The 21,172-nt window shown below is 45.7% G+C and overlaps 1 protein-coding gene across 1 annotated transcript in view; it reads right to left on the bottom strand.

Annotated features, from left to right (window-relative positions):
• The window catches only part of LOC133766332 (laminin subunit alpha-3-like), a 197,919-nt gene that overhangs the window by 74,362 nt on the left and 102,385 nt on the right, over positions 1-21,172 (bottom strand). The window contains 1 exon segment of the mRNA XM_062200018.1: positions 16,663-16,797. Within this exon segment, the coding sequence (XP_062056002.1) occupies positions 16,663-16,797 (135 nt within the window).

The following is a 21,172-nucleotide window of genomic DNA, read 5'->3' as shown; positions in this document are numbered from 1 at the left end:
CCGTTGAGGCCACCTGGAGAGTGAACCAGCAGATGGAAGACCTCTCTCTCTGTCTCTCCTTCTTGCTCTATGTGGCTCTGACTTTCAAATAAATAAATAAATGAATCTTTTAAAAAAATTACATGTGGGCTAGGCTAGGCTATGGTACCCAGATGTTTGCTCAAATATGGATCTAGATATTGCTATGAAGGTAGAATTTTAGACAAGACTGGCATTCATATGAGAATTTTGTCAAAAGCAGGTTGCCCTCCATCGATTGCATGGGCCATCCAATCAACTGAAGGCCTAAAGAGAAAAGAACTGCTCTTCCCCTGAAAATGAAGAGCAGTTCTGCCTCCAGAGCCTTTTCAGACTTGAGCTGCAGAATCAGTGCTTCCGTGAATCTCCAGCCTGGTGGTCTACCCTGCAGATTCACAGCTGCCAGCCCTCCCCTCTGCATGAGCAAACTCCTTAAAATAAATCTATCTATGCAAATAGAAACACGTCTCCTAGTGGTTCTGGAGAACCTAATACAAGCTCTGTCTGCGATTTCTGCCCAAAAGGAAAGGAAATACAAAGAGAAAAGCACTCATGAAGGCAGTCAGGGTAGCTGCCTGGACCATGGGTGCTGCACACCGTGGGTGTCACAGATACTGGCCCCTGGGCCACAGGGCTAGCCCAGGGAGCCTTGGAAGAAGCAGTTACGCTCTGGAGAGGAAAATAAGACTCCACCTTATACGCACATACATTTCTTTTAAAAATGTGCTCAACCCAATCTGGCCTCACGCATCTCATTTCAGTCCAGTGTCAGAGAAAACTACCAGATCCCAAGCCCAAACCCCAGCCCTGGCAGCCCCTTTCTCACTCTTGGAAACACTATAAAGTTTTAAAAATAGTTGGCTTTTGTTCTGTTTTTTGTTCGGGTCCTTTTGAGTTTCTGGAGTATTTTACTTTGTTCCATTTACTCCTCATTGTTTCTGCTTTAAGATACTTTTACTCCCAAGAAGTTTAAAAAAATACTAACAGAAGTCCAAGGGCACAGGGAGCTTGTGTGCCACGCTCCTCAACGTCCTCCAGCATTGAGTGCAGTCCTGATCCACAGATTTCAGATTCGTGATGGTTCAGTGAGACTATAAGCAATTTTTATTTATTTCATTTATATAATTGAATTCACATATTGAAATCCTTCTTCAGGTCCGGCGCTGATTAGGTTCTTGATTGGTGTTATCTTAATGAATCATGAAGCATTACTGGGAGACAAGTATCACTGAGACTAACGCCATCCTCTCCCCTGTCAATATTAAGCTCCCGAGTGAGGTCACACTGTCAGGACAAGGCGAGTTCCAAGTTACGGAGAGACCTGTATTACTGAAGCCATGCTCTTATGGCCCATGATGTGGGGGCTTTTCCTTCTGGGAGAGAAGTATGCTGGAATTTTCTTCAGTCAAAGCCACAAAGCAACAGTCAGTTCCAGCACACCTACCACTATCTACTTCTCTGGAACTGGGCCTTGGATAAATCAAATCCACAGAAAACCTTTTCCAAGCTTCCACCTCAATGCTTCTTTCAACAAACACTGAATTATGAAGTGCAGGCCCAATTCAAGGCAAAACTCCACAACACTTGGCTTCAGGCCACTCCCCACCACCAGCCCTGTGTCTCTGCTTTCCCCTCACAGAGGCTGGTGGTTCTTCCCGGGTACACGCAGGCCACATGCCTTCCCCAGCACCACTTGCCACCACCTCGGCACCCTTGCTCTCTTCTTGGGGCTCCTTTACCTGGTTCTGGAGATCATGCTAATAGGAGGAAGGTAATAGGGCCTTCCTGAGAAGACTCATATAAACACGTTGTATAATAGGAAAAATGAGAGTAGTACCACCTCCCAAAGTCTACATCAGCCTCTAGTGGGGACAGTCTGAGCCCTGGGTCAGGCCAGCATCGTCGAGCTTTGAGGGCGGCTGCACTTCCAGGTACCCTCATTCATAGGAGGGAAGATCTCTGGTTTCCATATTCCCACCTTCTCCCCTCTCTTCCATGTGCAAGTCAGCTGATACTTTGCAAATTGCTCCAGAAAAGGAGAGAAAGAGCAAAGAGGGGAGGAGGAAAAGTGGAAAGATAAAAATGAAGAAGAGGGGGAAAAGGAGGGAAGAGTAGGTAGGAATGAAGGACAGGGAAGGAGGGAAAGAAGCCTAAACTGCCCCGAATGATTAAGTTAACCCTGAGAGCTGGAGCTGCCTGCTCTGAAGACCAGGAGTTGGACCAAACATGAACACAAACTTAATTTACATAAGTATAACTCTACAATCCGGTCTCATGCCTATGAATTGACTTACACTTCTAAAAAGAAAATTATGGGGCACTTGAGTGACCTAAGCCAAAATGAGAATGTAGCATTGTTCTCAGAAAAGTCTGGAGTAAATTCATTTGATGCAAAACACAAATCCAGGATGGCAGTTGGCCAGAGCAGTTAGAAGTATTTTAAAATTCCCTTTAAAGAAGATTTTGAAAATTTTAAAGCTATAAAGAGCAAAGCCATAAGAAAAAATTTGGACTAGAATGTACTTGGTATCTGGGACCACAAGGTTGAGATTCTAAAATTCAAAGGATCAAACTCCCTCTGAAAAAAGATCACAAAAGCTAGAAAAATGGGTGAACACAGAGAAGGGAGGCCACCACAGGCTGGCTGCGTTGCCCTCCCAGATCCTTCCAGAAGAGTTGGAACCCGAAACAACAAACTGCAGGGCAGACCTGGACGCCACCGAGGATAAGGCTGGAGGTGCAGGGCGCACCTGTACGGTTCAGAGCAGAGGATATGAGCAGTGCAGGCCGCCGTGGCAGGACTGGAAGCAAACTGCTTCCCCGCCCCCACTAGTGTTCCAAAGCCTAAACAAGTCTCCCTTTCTTCCACAATCACCCATTTGGGGTGGAGTTGAAGAACAAGTACAAAACAAAAGGGAGGGTAGTATTAAGGCACAAATTTTTTTTAAAAGAGATATGTGTATTTATTTGAAAGTCAGAGTTACAGAGAGAGAGACAGACAGAGAGATAGTCCACATACTGGTCCACTCCCCAGATGGCTGCAACAGCCAGGGCTGGGCCAGGCCAAAGCCAGGAGCCAGGAGCTTCTTCCAGGTCTCCCACATGGGGTGGCAGGGGCCCAAAGACATGGTCATCCTCCACGGTTTTATCCAGGCCTTTAGCTGGGAGCTGGATTGGAAGTGGAGCAGCCAGGGCTCACTCCAATATCCCTATGGGATACTGGCATCACAGGCAGGGGCTTTACCTGCTATGCCCCAAGGCATAAAATTTACCTGCTACTCTCTGCCTTGCAGAATATGCCTCTCTCCCTCCACTTGAGCCATGACTTTGAGCCGCAGATGGAATCTAGCAGAATACTTGACCACAAATATTCACTTGCAGGAGCTACAGAGTGCCTGCTGGTTTTCCCCTGGCCTCTCTCTGGAGCCACTGCCAGCAAGTCTTGTCATTCTCAAAGCTTTGGTAGACCTTTGGAAGCAGAAGTCTAGACCAATTCCACCAAAAAAAAAAAAAAAAGTAAGATAAATTCTCATTTTTTAAAAAAAATAAGCCTGTCTCTAATCATTTAAAACAAGAAATATGACATTATCACTGTAGCTGATTAAAGAGCTCCTCATGTCAAATGCCATTTTTTAAAATGTATTTTAGGAGCTAGTGTTGTGGCGTAGCAGGTAAAGCTACCGCCTGCAGTGCCAGCATCCCATATGGGCACCGGTTCAAGTCATGGTGGCTCCACTTCTGATCCAGCTCTCTGCTATGGCCTGGGAAAGCAGTGGAAGAAGGCCCAAGACCTTGGGCCCCTGTACCTGCAAGAGAGCCTGGAAGAAGCTCCTGGCTCCTGGCTTTGGATCGGCGTGGCTCCGGCCAGTTGGGGGGTGAACCAGCGGATGGAAGACCTCTTTCTCTCCCTCTGCCTCTCCTTCTCTCTGTGTGTAACTCTGACTTTCAAGTAAATAAATAAATCTTTAAAAATGTATTTTATTTTGAAGGACAGAGTGAGAGGGAGTGTGTGTATGGCGGGGTGGGGGAGAGAGACAGAGAGGGAGAATGCACATGCTTCTGTCTGTTGGTTCACTCTCAAATGCTCACAGCAGCTGGAGCTGGGCCAGGCTAAAATAAAACCATGAGCCTTTAGCTCACTTGGGTTCTTCCCTGTGGGTGGCAGGGATCAGTGTTCTTGAGACACAAGTGTGATCCCAGGATGCACACTAGTAGGAAGCTGCATTGGAAGCAGAGCTGGGATTTGGTCCCTGGTGCTCTGATATGGGATTCCCAAGTACTCCCAAGCAGCAGCTTAAATGCTGCACCCAATACCAGCCCCAGGTATCATGTTAGGGAGGAATATTCTATGGTTCAATCTCTGAGGTTTTCCAGATTTCTCCTAAGATTGATCACTTGGAAACAGTTTCTCAGAGGCTGAGGATTTGACTTAGAGCTTTGCCACACCTTTTTTGGTTATTCCCCCTGATTCCACCATGGGGGAACCTGTCCTCCCCATGTTTCATCCATGCTGCTCAGATGTGTGGACTCCACTCCCAGCTCCGTGGATGTGGGGAGACTCAGGCTTAGCCAGTTACAGTGTTGAGTTCCACAGCGGCAGGCTTGATTCAGGGGCGGGCATGGGATGCAAACAGAGCCAGCCTTGCCCTGGAGGCATGCACACTCTTTCCCCCTAGTCTTAAACCCAGAAGGTTATGTGTTAGTCAGCTTGGGTGCCATAAGAAAACACCACAGACTGTGTGGCTTAAACAAGAGAAATTTCTTTTCTCACAGTTCCAGAAGCTGAGAGTCCAAGGTCAAGATGTTTGTGGATTCAGTTTCTACTGAGGATCTGCTTCCTAGCCTGCAGATGGCCTCCTTCTCTCTGTGTCCTTACACAATGTAGAAAAGCAAGAGGGCTCCTGGGGTCTCTTCTTACGAAGACGCTCGTTCTATCAGTGGACCAGGACTCCATCCTGTGAGCCCATTTATCTGTAATCTGCTCCTAACTCCAAATACAGCCACATTTGCATCTGTCATTCAGTACATGCATTTGGGGTGACACAATTCAGCCCATAGCAAGGTGAAGGCAATATACAAGATAGCACAGTTGACAGATGCAGGACAACAAACCCTGACAACATCTTTTGAGCCCCTGGATCCAGCCCAGCTAGTCCTCTATGAGATGCAGCTATCCTAACCACTAGGTCAAATGCCCCTTTATCTTACAACAGGCATCTATCTGGACAGAAGCCTCACCTGTTTGGAATGAGGTCTCCTGCTGCCTCTGGGTAGACCTACTGGACAGGAACCAAGACTCTCACTCGGATTTCCCTCACACCTGGCCATGGGAGATGCCCACACATTTCATACCCCAGAACACTAAGTAGAGGGCCAGTCCCAACACAGCAACACTCCCTGTGCTCTGCCTCCCAGCAGGAGACATCCCGCTCCAAGCTCTGGGTTCCCAGGACAAATCTGTTTTCCACCACCTCCCCAAGAGCCCTTAGTGTGCCGAGGTGAGGTGTAGACATCACCCTGCCCCCTGGGGAAAGGAAAGGGTTCACAGCACAGACATCCACCTGCCCGGGTTCTCTTTCCTCTACTCTCCCGGGCTTCCTGCATTCCCTTGAGAGCTGAACTGTTGTGAAACAGGTCTCTGCACATTTCCTGTAAAAAACGTCAGTGTGGTGATTTGATCTTGAGATTATGTATGTGTCATGGTTTCAGGCCAATACTTCAATGCCATTTTCAAAGAGCGTGAAATGGGTAGGTTTTAAAACACTTTACTTGTATTTTTTTTAACAAAAAGATTTATTCTATATTTATTTGAAAGTTAAAGTTACACAGAGAGAGAAGGAGAAGGAAAGAGAGAGGCAGAGAGAGAATCTTCCATCTGCTAGTTCACTCCCCAGTTGGCCCCAACTGGTCAGAGCTGCGCTGATCCAAAGCCAGGAGCAAGAAGATTCTTCCAGGTCTCCCACATGGGTGCAGGGGCCCAAGGACTAGGGCCATCTTCCACTGCTTTCCCAGGCCATAGCAGAGAGCTGGATCGGAAATGGAGCAGCTAGGACAAGAAATGGTGCCCATATGGGATACCAGCACTGAAGGTGGTAGCTTTACCCACTATGCCACAGCACTGACCTCTGTATTTTCTTTTAAATTCAAAAAAAGCTGTCTTTTCTATTATATGAAGAATCTGAATTGATTCTCATAAAGAGTGACTTTAGGGGCCAGTGTCATGGTATAGCAAATTAAACCGCCACCTAAGATGACAGTATCCCATGTGGGCATTGGTGTGATTCTCAGCTGCTCCTCCTCCGGTCCAGCTCCCTGCTAAGGCACCTGGGAAAGCAGTGAAGGATGGCCCAACTACTTGGGCCCCTGCTACCCACGTGGGAGACCCAGAAGAACTCCTGGCTCCTAGCTTTTGCCTGGCTTAGCCCTGGCCATTGCAGTCATTTGGGGAGAAAACCAGCAGATGGAAGAAGAGCTCTCTCCCTCTGTCTCTCCTTCTCTGTAACTCTGAATTTCAAATAAAAATAAATAAATCTTTTAAAAAAAGAGAAAAAAGAGGGGCCAGCACTGTGACATAGCAGGTAAAGCTGCCGCCTGCAGTGCCAGCATCCCATATGGGTGCCGGTTCAAGTCCGAGCTGCTCTGCTTCCAATCCAGCTCTCTGCTATGGCCTGGGAAAGCAGTAGAAGATGGCCCAAGTCCTTGGGTCCCTGAACCTGTGTTGGGAGACCTGGAAGAGTCTCCTGGCTCCTGGCTTTGGATCTCCCTGCCTCTGCCTCTCTGTAGCTCTGTCTTTCAAATAAATAAATAAATATTTTTTAAAAAAAGAAAAGAAAAAAGAATGATTTTAATGAAAAAGCAGATAATCATAGACTTTGCAAAATCCTGATTATCTTGTGATTTTTTTTTCCCACAAAGGAACTCAAAGTCAATCTATTTTTCAAAAACAAATGTTGTTAAAAGGAATTGTGTCAGCAGCTTCCATTTCTCTATAGCTTGTTGGACTGACATAAAGATGTTGTGGCAGAGGCCTTTGTCTTTTAATTAAACTTGTTTCTAACTGACATGATTAAAGTTGTGGTAGAGGACTGTCCAAGGTCAGAAGAAGGAAAAGAGAGGCATCTGTCCTGGGAATGAAATGTAGTTGTTTTCTGCTTGTCTGTGAATGCTTCAACTGTAGTTACTGTCTACTTATATGTAACCATTTCAGGTTCTGCTTGTTAGTACAGAACAATGATGTTAACCCTTGCCAGACAGGTATTGCTCAGTATGTGTGTGAAAAAACATCACCAGGAACTATATCTGCATGCCCAGTATTGTATCAATTCCTGTGGCTGCCATGTAATGTTAGAATAGCCAATCAAATGCATGCATGTAGCCATACAAGAGAGACAAAGAAACTAAAACCATATATATGGAAATATCGCTCTTAGGGTCTCAGGCTTTTGGATAAGAAATTCCACCTGGGCTTTATGCCAGCATAATAAAAAACTACTTCCTATCAAAAGGCCTTGGTGTCTTGTCCACGTACACGAATCTTGCTACAGTGTCAGGGCACTGAAACTTACTCCCTCCTTCTCCCTTGCTGGGTTTAAGACAGAAAAGTAAAGACAAGATTACGGATGAAAGACAAAACACGATATGTACCTCAAGCTAGTTCCTATCCTTGCTCCTTGATCCTCATAGATGTAGCATAAAAGACAAGGCAGACAGGATTGGGAAGGAATTGTGCACAAGAACACCTTCACGGCAAAAGTGGATCCCTCGGATTATTGCCACAATTTATAGAGCAACAGTTCCTAGCTGAATGCCAGATTTACCCAATGCTGAAGCCACAGATCAAAGAGCAGAATGAAACAGAAGTAACACCGGCACCGTGGCTCAACAGGCTAATCCTCCGCCTTGCGGCACCGGCACACCGGGTTCTAGTCCCGGTTGGGGCGCCAGATTCTGTCCCAGTTGCCTCTCTTCCAGGCCAGCTCTCTGCTGTGGCCTGGGAGTGCAGTGGAGGATGGCCCAAGTGCTTGGGCCCTGCACCCCATGGGAGACCAGGAGAAGCACCTGGCTCCTGCCTTCGGATCAGTGTGGTGCGCTGGCCGCAGCGGCCATTGTGGGGTGAACCAACGGAAAAGGAAGACCTTTCTCTCTGTCTCTCTCTCTCTCACTGTCCACTCTGCCTGTCAAGAAAAAAAAAAAAAAAGAAAAAGAAAAAGAAACAGAAGTAACAAGGTTCTCAGAAGCACAGATGCAATCCCCCAGGGCCCTTTAGCAAGACAGCTCCCTAGTGTTCTTGGCCACAGCCACAGTAAGACTATTTCATACTGGGACCTGATAAACACACAAATGGATCAATAGATAAAAACAGCGACAACTATTAAAACATAGACAGCTATGAGCAAGAACTTTACAAGGCATTTCTTACCATTACTACATGTGATGCATTCTGGTAATTTCTGGTCTATTCCATTCCACTTTAATGCTGATCCACATCCCCTAATTTGATCTCTCCATCCAGTAATGGATGGTGACTTACAGTCTGACTGTCCTTAGAAAGACAGTCCTGGGGTCGGCGCCATGGCACAGGTTAACCCTCCGCCTGCAGCGCTGGAATCCCATATGGGCACCAGTTCTAGTCCCGGCTGCTCCTCTTCCTGTCCAGTTCTCTGCTATGGCCTGGGAAAGCAGTAGAAGATGGCCCAAGTCCTTGGGCCCCTGCACCCATGTGGGAGACTGGGAAGAAGCACCTGGCTCCTGGCTTCGGATCAGCGCAGCTCTGGCCGTGGCGGCCATTTGGGGAGTGAACCAACAGAAGGAAGACCTTTCTCTCATTTTCTCCCTCTCAATTTCTGTTAACTCTACCCATCAAATAAATAAATAAAATCTTAAAAAAAAAAAGACACTCCTGATGCCTCTTGGTGTCCTGGGACACTAGACACTGGAGGTGTGTAAGGAGTAGAAATAGTCTTGCCACGCACCAGGCTGGGAGCCAAGAGACCTGGGTGCTACTCCCCAGCCTGGAACCAACTACTTCTCACTTATTCTTACTTTACAACAGTTGCTGTACAATAAGTGCCTGTGATTTCAACTCCTTTTAACTCATCAGAATTAATATACATTCTTCAATCATTGCCATAAAAGATGCAGAAGAGATAGGGGCCAAGTTTGTAGAGATAAATCTGCTGTATATCTGGGGAAGAAGTTATCTCCTTAATGTGTTGGGTTTTATCTTTTTTTTAAGATTTGTTTGTTTATTTGAAAGGCAGAGTTATAGATGTAGAAGCAGAGAGAGAGAGAGAGAGAGAGAGAGAGAGGTCTTCCATCCATTGTTCACTCCCCAGATGGCTGAAATAGCCAGAGCTGTGCCAATCCAAGGCCAGGAGCCAGGAGCTTCTTCTGGTTCTCCCACTCAGGTGCAGGGGCCCAAGGTTTGGACCATCTTTCACTGCTTTCCCAGGCCATAGCAGAGAGCTAGATCAGAAGTGGAACAGCCAGGACTTGAACTGGCACCCATAAGGGATGCTGACACTGCAGGTGATAGTTTTACCTGCTAAGCCAAAGTGCTGCCCCACCCCCCACGGCCTTTTTAACAAACCAGGTTTGCTAAGATACTGTTCTTGAGGACTGACGTGGCACAGCAGGTAAAGCTACCGCCTGCAATGCTGGCATCTCTTATGGGCACCAGTTCATGTCCCAGCTGCTCCACTTCCAATATAGCTCCCTGCTAATGACCTGGGAAAAGCAGTAGAAGATGACAAAAGTGCTTGGGCCCCTGCAACCCACATAGGAAACCCCAATGAAGCTCCTGACTCCTGGCTTTGGGTTGGCCTAGCCCTGGGCGTTGTGGCCACCTGTAGAGTGAACCAGCAGATGGAAGACCTTTCTCTGTAACTCTGACTTTCAAATACATAAATAAAATCTTTTTTTAAATGATGCTGTTCACGTACTATATGACTCACCCACTGAATGTACACAATATAATGTCCTTTACTATATTCGCAGGATTGCTATGACCTTCACATAATCTAATTTCAGAACATTTTTGTCCCATCATCAAACAAACCTTGTACTCACTAATAGTCAATCCCCCATGTCCTTCCTCTGTCTCTACTCACTCCCTGCCCTAAGCAACCACTATTCTACTGTCTCCATGAATTTTGTTTTTTGGGCATTTCACATGAATGAGCCATACCATATGTGGTCTTTCATGACTGGCAAAAAGTTTTTGATCTAGCATGCTTTCAAGGTTCATGCATGTTGTGTGTATCTGTACTTTCCCTTTCACAGAATAATATTCGATTGCATGGATATACCACATTCTACTTAGCCATTCATCAGCTGACGAACTTGTCTCTCTTTTATGGCTATTTTGAGTAATACGGGTTTTGTGTACAAGTTATTGTCTTCATGTATGTTTTAAATTCTCTTGGCTATAATACCCAGGAGTAGATTTGTTGGGTCACACGGTAAACATATGCTCACAGATGTTTTACCTTTTGAGGAGCAGCAGAAGAAAAGTATATATTTACAGAAGGTAATTATAAACTGCACTTACCCTTTCTAGTTATTTTCATTCTTCCTGTGGATTTGGTGTCATTTCCAAAATCTAGTATAACTTTATTCTCATTTATCTCCTTTGTCAAATATATTACATTTATTGTCAAGTATAATACATATTGTCAAATTTATTACATTTCTCCATGTTATAGACCCTATATATATATATACATATATTTGTAGATATGATTTTGTGTATTCTTTTAAAAGCAATCATAAGAAAAAAGTAATTAGCAGCTATTCACATAATTCCCTTTATCAGTATATTTTTGCTTACAGATTCAAATTACTGCTTTTAGCTTCAGGAAATTTCTTTAGTCTTTCTTGTAAGGCAAGATGGCAGAAATTCTGTTTTTGTTCATCTGGAAATGTCTTTACTTTGCCTCGATTTTGAAAAATAATTTGGATGGACGGAAGATTCTTGGTGGATTGTTTTCTTACTTTCAGCACTTAGAGGATACAATCCCACTGTTCTCCAGCCCCCATTGCTTCTGGTGAGAAACCAGCTGTTTTTCTAACTAGGGTTCCCTTGTAAATGATGAGCAATATTCCTTTTTCTGCTTTCAAGATTTTTCTCTTTGTCACTGTCTTTCAATATGTTAACTATCATTTGTCTGGGTGTGGCCCTCGATATGTATTTATCTTGCTTGGAGTTCAGTGAACTTCTTAGGAGGACAGATTTCTTTTCATCAAATGGAAGAAGTTCTATCTTTTTTAAAAAAAACTTTTTAAAATATTTATTTTTTTTCATCTACTTGAAGGACAGGGGTCCAAGCACTGAGCCATCATCTGCGTCTCCCATGATGCATTAGCAGGAAGCTGGATTGGAAGCAGAGTAGCCAGGACTCAAAACAGCACTCCATTATGGGCAGGCAGCAGCTTAACCTGCTACGCCACAATGTTTGCTCCAATCATTATATTTTTCTACCCTTTTCTCTCCCTCTTCTCCTTCTGGTACTCTCATTACACATAGTTGGGTCCTTACTGATGTCCTATATTTCGTTTACGTTCTGTTTATTTATCTTCATTCCTTTCTCCATTTTTCAGATTGTATAATCTCTATCAGCAAGTTCACTGATTGTTTTCCGCCAGCTGAAATTTACTGTTAAACTCTTTCAATGTTTATTCCTTTCTACTCCAATTTTACATTTCATTCATTTCAACAATTTATCTTTATTGATATTATCTACTTGATGAAACAGTCATCACACCTTCCTATAATTCATTAAGCATGGTTTAACTCTACACAGACTTACGATAGCCACTTTGAAATCTCTGTGTACTAAGTCCACCACATGTGCTCATTCAAAAGCAGTTTCTATTGCCTGCCATTCCCTGCCCCACCTTGTGTACAGCATATACTTCCCTGTTTCTTTTCTGTTTGTTTGACTAGTGACTTGACTGAAATAATTCTGCAAAGCCTATTTGCCCTGTGATGTTCCTGCTCAGATTTTACCTCATTTTTATCTTCTGGCCTGAAAACCCTAAACTGGAACATATCATTCACTGATCAAAGGTTGTACTTAAACTGCTTTGGTCAGTTAGACTTCTGCTCTTTAACATTCAACATTTAACCTTGGAGGCTGCAATCACAGTTCAGGGGATCTACTTTTTTCACCCCCATATTCAGCATACTAGACTAGTTTAAGATTTCCCTTCCATTATCACTGCTGGGAGAACACTGCCTTGGACATTCTTCCAGATGGCCATGGAAGACTATATTATTTTTAAGCCTGACTCAGGAGTTGCCGCTGTGTGAGAATAGATCATTCTGCAGTGTTTGGTCAGAATTCTGTATAGGCCCTGAGGTTCCACCCTGTGTTGGTTGATGCACTGTGAGAAGCTTGGGGGATGCCTTTGACTGTTTTTCAGGTCTTTCTCTGATTGCCCCTAAATGAGTGCCACCCAGCCTGTGCACGCAACATTCCCAACCTTTAGAAACATCTTTGATAGCAGCCAGGCTCTTCTTAGTGGTTGCTTTCTCTGAATCTCTTTAGTGAACTTCTGGCTGCTCTGCTGTTTTGCTTGCATGAGAGCTACCAGCCTCCTTGTACTTACTGAACACCAAGATCTTCATTGTTGTGTACAATACCCATGGGTATGGAATGCTCCACTCTGTTCAAAACAGTTCTCTCAGGCAGAGAGGCAGAGGCCTTTGCCCCTGCGACCCACCTTCTGCCTCTGGACAGAAACACTGTCCTATCAGAGCTGGAGGTGGAGATGGACTTTTTCTAGAGTGACATCTCTGTTCTACAAGTGGGCACTAAAGGAGGTGGCAGCCCCTGGACTTCTCACATGCACCTTCTGACATGGAACTTCTATTCTATGAGCAGTTGGGGGTGGGAGGGAGGTGATTGGGGCCCCAACACCCTCAGCCTACAGTGCCGAAGACAGAACTTGCACCCTACAAGTGGTAGCTTGTTGGGGAAAAAGAGACCCAATGCTCTCTGCTGAGCCTACCTGGAATAGAGCTTCTGCATGCAACACAAGGCTGCAGAGAGACGAGAAACATCACCATCCTGCCACTCCCAGGATGAAGCCATAGCCCCAAACTGGGGTTTGGAGAAAGGGGTCTTCTTGGCCACATATGTCCCAAGTAGAGCATCTATAAAATGGAGCTAGCAGTGAGCAAGGAGTAGATCATGGCTCAAATGTCACAGACTCTGTTCTGACATGTATTTGTTTCTTAAATAAATAATTTATTTCTTAAATAAATTTGCTTCTTCATTTGCTGTATGCTCTTGGGACAATTTACAGAGACTTTCAATTATTATCATTACTTTTTCTATTTTCATCAGTTAAATTCTTGTTTTGCTGGAGAGAGTGTCTCCAGCAAATGCTATCGTTTCTGGCAGTCTCCTCTCCCTCTGCTTTATCTTAAATAGGCACTTGCATTCTCTACTTGTCTTAAAATGCATTTGTTCTTGTACTAAAGAAACATTAGAGGCCGGCGCCGTGGCTCAATAGGCTAATCCTCTGCCTGCGGCGCTGGCACACCGGGTTCTAGTCCCAGTTGGGGCACTGGATTCTGTCCCGGTTGCCCCTCTTTCAGTCCAGCTCTCTGCTGTGGCCTGGGAGTGCAGTGGAAGATGGCCCAAGTCCTTGGGTCCTGCACCCTCATGGGAGACCAGGAGAAGCTCCTGGCTTCAGCGCGGTGCACCGGCCACGGCGCGCCGGCCACAGCGGCCATTGGAGGGTGAACCAACGGTAAAGGAAGACCTTTCTCTCTGTCTCTCTCTCTCACTGTCCACTCTGCCTGCCAAAAAAAATAAATTAATTAATTAAATTTAAAAAAAAAGAAACATTAGAAGGAACACTCTTAAATGTTGTATTCTTATTCACCGTTGTATTGATAAACCTAAGGGCACAGTATGATGCCTTTGCCCATGTAAGTGACTAAGTGGGAATATTTGTAATGAATTCTAGAAGAATTAGTTGGCAGTTGTGACTGGTAGAGAGTAGGAAAAAGGAAACCTTTGACTCACTTCCATTTACAAGAATATTTTGCTTTTGCTTAATAGATGGCAGTCAAACCAAAACAACAGAAATGTCAATGCATTATATAAAAAGCTAACCTGAGAGACTCCTGTCCACTCCTTGTCCCCAAGGAGTTTACATGGAAGATAAATTGGGATAATGTACCCCAAAGAGATGGCTAGAAAATGCCTACCTATTATGGACTCACTTTAAATATTTGGTAGCAAGGAATGAAGTAGTGTCCTTGGCTGCCCTGGTCCTCTCCTGCTTTTATTGAGTAGAGCTCATCTTTGCTACTCACCCTCATGGACATCTGACATGGAAGGCCTCCATCCCACCTCCCTCCTGCTACTTCTTCATTTTGTCAATGGGAAATTCAGTGTCTCCAGATTAAAATATTGATGAAAATGGTCCACAATTCATGCTCCAAAACATCATTATTTGGGATTTCTTTCCATTAAAAGAATATTACATACAAGGACAAAATAAGGAAAAAATTACCAAACTTGACCACAGAGCCAGTTTAGTACAGAATCTAACTTAGTACGATTCACACAATTCTAACATGAGCATCATCTTTTCATAAGGAATACATTAGAACTCCAACTTCTTCTTCTTCTTCTTCTTCTTCTTCTTCTTCTTCTTCTTCTTCTTTTTTTTTTTTTTGACAGGCAGAGTGGACAGTGAGAGAGACACAGAGAGAAAGGTCTTCCTTTACTGTTGGTTCACCCTCCAATGGCTGCTGTGGCCAGCACACCACACTGATCTGAAGCCAGGAGCCAGGTGCTTCTCCTGTCTCCTATGCGGGTGCAGGGCCAAGGACTTGGGCCATCCTCCTCTGCACTCCTGGGCCAGAGCAGAGAGCTGGACAGGAAGAGGAGCAACTGGGACAGAATCCGGTGCCCCGACTGGGACTAGAACCCGGTGTGCTGGCGCCACAGGCAGAGGATTAGCCTATTGAGCCACGGCGCCAGCCTAGAACTCCAACTTCTAATACTGCGTTTCTCTAGTTTCAAGGCACACAAAGAAAAGACATCCCTTCCTTTCCTTACCCTCCCACCTGCCAGGTGGCCACATCTCTGGGCAAGGATGGCTGAGAGCTTCCATGGCTCCAGAGAGGCAAAGGCTGAGAAATGAAGGGGAAGGGGGAGGGAGGGAGGGAGGGAGGGAAGGGGAGGTCAATGAACAAGACACAGCAGGGAGGCAGGAGGAAAAGGGAAAGTTTCAGAGTGTGGCATATAGCCACAGAGGGAGATGAACCTGGGCTGGGACCATGAGCCCTTCAAATGACCTAGAGGGAAACGGGGCAGAAGAAGAAGAAGGGTACAAGAATAATAACGAAAGTACAAGCAAATGCTTCTTAAGCTGTAAGAGCCTCACATGTCAGTCCATGTTGTGGGGTGGGCACCGCTATTAGGAAACTGAGGCACAGCAGGGTTAATAACTTGCCCCAGTAGGCAGTGAGCGATTACAACCCCTGCTCTTCACTGCTCTGGCCTCCGCAGAGTTTTCCCCACTGCTGTTCCCCCAGTCACACACACTTCCTTAGTGTGGCTAATCTTGTAGATGAGATTGCTCCATAGCTACTGTAATCTCCTGTGTTCAGAGGCTGGAAAGCTAAAAACAGTACTTCCCAGATTCTCTTGGAATTGGGCTCTGGTCCCTAATTGGGTTTTGCAGATTAGAGGCATTGAAATAAGATTAGAAAATGGGAAATGAGGAGGAGGCTGCTCGCCAGCTGCTCGGTGAGCATCCCTGCAGCTGCGCCCTGAAGCCCTGTCTCTGGCTTCCCGGGTACCCAGAGATGTTGCAGAGGCAGCAGCACTGCGGTCTTCCTGTCCTTGCGCTGTGTGGCAGCAGTCTAGGCTCAACACTTGGCCATTCTATTGGAGGCCTCCTTGGAAGTCCAGCCTAGAGCCTGCTACTCCGGCCCTTAATGACTCAGGTTAGCTCCTCATTGCCTCCAAGAAGACTCTTGTTTACAATTAGATGCTTATTTCCTGCCCTGAAATAATTTTCTCCTTCCACTCTCTACAATATTGGGGAAGAACAATAGCAGCTAGAGAGGAAGAGGCAAGGCATGAGCGAATTGATTCACTCATTCACACAATATAGACTGCACACCTATCATGTTCTAAGCACAGAGCCAGACACCACCTCTCTCTGCCCCCACCTGCTCTGCAGCTCTTACTAGGATGGGGCGCTAGGCTGCAAAACAGACAGGGAAGGAGGAGTTTGTGGTTTCGTGTGCCTATGGCTTTGCATATGCTGCCCCCTCCCCTAGAACGCCCTGTCTCCCCCTCTTGTCTCCCTGGCAGGTGCCTCAGTGCTACTCAGCCACCAACTCCTCTGCAGAGCCAGGACTTGACCCCAGGTAGCTGACGCCAGAGCTCCTGCACTCAACCACTTGGGAGGAAGAGAAGGGGTAGGGTTGGAAAGAGAAGATAAAGGAAGTGATAAGGTTTAGTAGGAGGACAGCCATACATCACATATGTGGGCTAATTTATTAAACTGCAGGCCTTACAACTCAGCCTGAAATGCAGCAGGCTCTGCCTTTCCTCCAGAGAGTTTATCTTGGAAAAGTGATGATCGCTGTGCTACGTTTTGCTCACTTACCTGGGCAAATAGGGAAGGAGTAGAAACCAGAGCGGCAGGCGTCACACCGAGGGCCCTCTACCCCAGGGCGGCACAGGCACCTTCCATAGGCATCACAGATTTCGGGGAGAACACCTTCCAAGTCACAGTCACACCCTGCAAAGGACACGGGAGGGTCACAGGGGGTCTCCACAGCTTATGAACTATCTGCAGCTTATAAACATTCTTAATCCAGAAGACTACGTCTTAACGAGAAATAAAACAAACATTCAGGGGCGGGTGTCTGGTGCAGCAGCTTAGGTCATTGCTTAGGATGTTCACAACCCCTACTTGAGAGCCTGGTTCGAATCCTAGCTATACCACTTCTGATCCAGCTTCCTGCCCATGCCAAGTCCTGAGAGGCTCAAGTGCTTGGGTCTGCGCCATCCACATTGGAGGCTCAGATGGAGTTCCTGGTTCCTCTCTTCAGCCTGGCACAGCCCTGGTTGCTATAAGAATTTGTGTAATGAACCAGCACATGGAAAACCTGCGTGTGTGTGTGTGTCTGCCTTTCAAATAAAATACAAATAGGGACTCACACTGTGGGGTAGCAGGTAAAGCTGCTGCCTACAGTGCCGACATCCCATATGGGCACGGGTTCAAGTCCCAGATGTCCAACTTTCTATCCAGCTCCCTGCTAAAGCACCTGGGAAAGCAACAGAAGGATAGCTCAAGTCCTTGGGCCCTGCGCCCACATGGAAGACCCAGAAGAAGCTCCTGGCTCCTGGCTTCGGATTGGCTAAGCTCTGGCTGTTGTGGTAATTTGGGGAGTGAACCAGCAGATGGAAGATCTCTCTCACTCTCTGCCTCTACATCTCTCTGTAACTCTTTCAAATAAATAAAATAAATCTTTAAAAAATAAAATACAGGGCCGGTGCTGTGGCACAGCAGGTTAAAGCCCAGGCCTGAAGCGCTGACATCCCATATGGGTGCCAGTTCTAGTCCCAGCTGCTCCTCTTCTGATCCAGCTCTCTGCTATAGCCTGGGAAAGCAGCAGAAGATGGCCCAAGTCCTTGAGCCCCTGCACCCACGTGGAAGACCTGGAGAAAGCTCCTGGCTCCTGGCTCATGGCTTTGGATCAGTGCAGCTCCAACTGTTGTAGCCATCTGGGGAGTGAACCAGCAGATGGAAGACCTCTCTCTGTCTCTCTCTCTCTCTGTAGCTCTTTCAAATAAATAAAATAAATCTTTAAAAATAATAAAAATAAAAAATAAAATGCAAATAAATGCATTTCAAAAATACTCAAGAAAAGTCAGAGATGCCATTGACAACATCTAGAGATGGGGATTACCTTGCTAGTGACAATCTTTCGACATCTACTCCCTACCAACACTCTCTCCCCTCCCCTCCAAATCTGACCTCCTACAGTAAAATTTCAGTGTAGTAATTTCCATCTAATGATGACCCTGTATTAAACCTTTCTACCTTCCACCTTCCACATTTGAGAGAAAAAGAGCCTCACAGGTTCAGCCTCACCGCACGCCAGACGGCTGCGGGAGTCTCGCTGGGGCCACGTCACCGAGTTCTCGCGCTCTCGGGCTTCCCAGCAGCCAGGCTGCTTGTGGGGTCTCATCCCACTCTGCACCCTCGGGACCGCAGCTCAGGCCCTTGTCCTGATTCTTGGCACGATTTGCTCAAATGTCAGCTGCTTAGAATGTCCCCCTGACCAGTCGAAATAAAGGGGCTGCCTGTCCCCCTCCTCATTCCCTAGTTCGGCTGCGTCTGAAGTCACGCGCTAGCCTGTGACTGGACTGGCGCTCCATGATGACAATGGAACCGCTGCCCTGGGACTTCATGCTCACGTCACCGGGAGTTTTGCAGTTTCTGCTCTTGTTCTCTGGGAACCCTGAGGCCTCCCGCAGCCTGGCCTCCTCGAAACTGAACAGTCACGAGGAGGAGACAGCCGTGGTCCAGCAGGCCTCAGGCAGCCCACACAGTGGTGGGAAACAGCCCTGCGGTTTGCAGCCGCTGAGTTCTGGGGTGATTTATTACCCGGGAATAGAAGAAAGAAACACCCAGCAGACTGCACGCTTAGGGAGAGCTCGCCACAGGCCCCCAGGCCTCCACACTGCATTTCTCTGTAAATGACCACGTATTTCTCAAAAATACAGCTCTCTCGCTTGACTTCATTATGAGTGGATAAATACACATCTTGCAGTTGAGGAAATGAAAGGACAAATAAGGATCTCGGTTAAAAAAAAAAAAAAAAAGATGCCCAGAAAGGCTAGCTAACTGGCCCAAGGCTGCACAGTCAGGGTCTGAATCTAAATGTGCTTCATTCTGGAGCAATGTCCTTCTATTAAAAGGACATAGGCTGATAACAAGCTTACGTACAATTTTCAGGGTATGTCCTATGTTAGTAAAATAGTCAAATCTCGTATCTTTTAGAAAATTTATTTATTTGAAAGGCGGGGTGGGGGGGGGGAGAGAAAGAGAAAGAAAATCTTCCATCTTCTGGATCACTCCCCCAGTGGCTGTAACAGCCAGGGCTGGTCCAGGCTGAAGCCAGGAGCCAGGAACTCCATCTGGGTCTCTTAAGCAATTGGCAGGGGTCCATATACTTAGACCATCATCCAATACTTTCCTAGGTACATTAGCAGGGAGCTGGATCAGAAGTGGAGCAGCCAGGACTGGAACCAGTGTTCTGATATGGGATGCCACAGTTGCAGGCAGCAACTTCACCTGCTGCATCACAACACCAGTTCCACAGATCTCATATTTAAAACATCCACATTTCTATCAGTTACTCATTAGTTCATAAATCTGCAACATGCTCCCCAAAGGAAGATCCTGAAAGACCGAAAGATTTGACTGGGTGTTCCCTGCTTATTAAGGAGGGGAAGTTTCATGCATTTGGATTTTCTATAAGGATTAAAATAATGATGTGACAAGTTAACTAAATCCCTCCTCTTCCGCTTTGCTTGATCCCTTAATTTTTCAGATAAAAGGTTAATAATGAGATCATGAAATTATTTTTCTAATACAATAATTAAGAAAAAAGAGTAGGGGTAAATCAGACCAATTTACAGTCTTTGCATGATCTCTAACTTCTTCATACTGAACAAGAATAGCCACCTACTTAAACAGAACATGCCAACCCACATACACTGCTTTGGCCTACTGGTTATTTTGAGCTGAAGGCACTTGACAAACACAGGTATAAGGGCTCTTTGACTTTCTATCTAAATACAGGCCATAGCATTTCCTAAGGGAGGAGGGTGCTCTCTGTAGCTGAAGAACATTTTTATCACCTGAGACTGGAGTCCACCAAAATTTATCTACCAAAAAAAGACCTACTGCAATAACACTTATCTGCCAGTACTGAGGTAATCCCAGGTCTGTCAACTATAGCCTGAGGACCACACCTGTCCCTGTTTCAGTAAATAAGGTTTTCTTGGAACACAGCCAACCTCATTTATTTACATAGTGCCTACGGTTGCTTTCACACTATAACAGCAAACTTGAATGTTTGCCACAGACTCCATAAAGCCTATTAAGCCATAAATATTTATGATCTGAACATTTACAGCAAAGCTTGCCACCCACTAGATGGGAACTGCTACTTAAAAGGGCAATGGATCTCAACAAGAGACATACATCAGAATCATCTGTGAAACTTGTTCAACCCTAGAAATCTCGATTAAGATCTGGGGTGGTTGACAGAAATTTGTATTTCTGTAAAGGCAAAAGCATTCTCAGACACGCCCTTGTTTAAAAACCACAGTAAAAGAGGATGTGAAAACTTCAATGGCCCTTAAAGAATCAAAATTCTCAAGGATGAGAAGGTGCCCACTAGGGTCCAGTGCTCTAGATCTTCTGACAGCTGACATATCTGTGCTTCTAATACTCACTGCCAGTTAGGCCACACACTGGGTGGTTTTTACATGCATCACATCAAATTAAGTAGTTATTTGTGCATTCAAATTCCCTCCAATAAACCTAACTACACTCATTGAAATGTCTTTTCCTTGAGGCTGAGTTTCAAGTCTTCCCTAATATTTTGTAACGGGCATCTGAACTTCCTTTGAAGTTCAATTAACTGTGTCTTTCTGAAATCCCCACCAGTCTACTGGGGGAGAAGAAATGGAGTAACAAAGGGATGAGTCTAAATAGAAAATAGGAGATCCAGAACATTCTGAAATGTGAGCTATAATCAGCTCAAACGTTAAGTTCCATTCTAGTCAATTAACAAACATTTAAGAAAATACCTGCCAACACCCACCATGGGCAAGGTCCCACCATAGATACCATGAGGACCACAGAGACCAGCGTAGCTGTTGTCCTCAAGTGCCCATGGGTCTGACAAAGAAGGCACCAGACAATGGCCCACGTCAACAGCACACTGCATTTTGGTTTGCTAGCAGGAATCGGAAGTGCTGGGAGGGCAAAGGAGGAAATGAGGATGGGAAGGTAAAGCAGGTGCCAGTGTAACTGACCCTTTCTGCTGCCCTACAATCCCAAAATCATTCACCCCCTTCTCTCCTGGGCGACT

This window comes from Lepus europaeus, chromosome 9, assembly GCF_033115175.1.
Source record: "Lepus europaeus isolate LE1 chromosome 9, mLepTim1.pri, whole genome shotgun sequence".
Lineage (NCBI taxonomy): Eukaryota > Metazoa > Chordata > Mammalia > Lagomorpha > Leporidae > Lepus > Lepus europaeus.
This window is presented reverse-complemented; position numbering and strand designations above follow the sequence as displayed.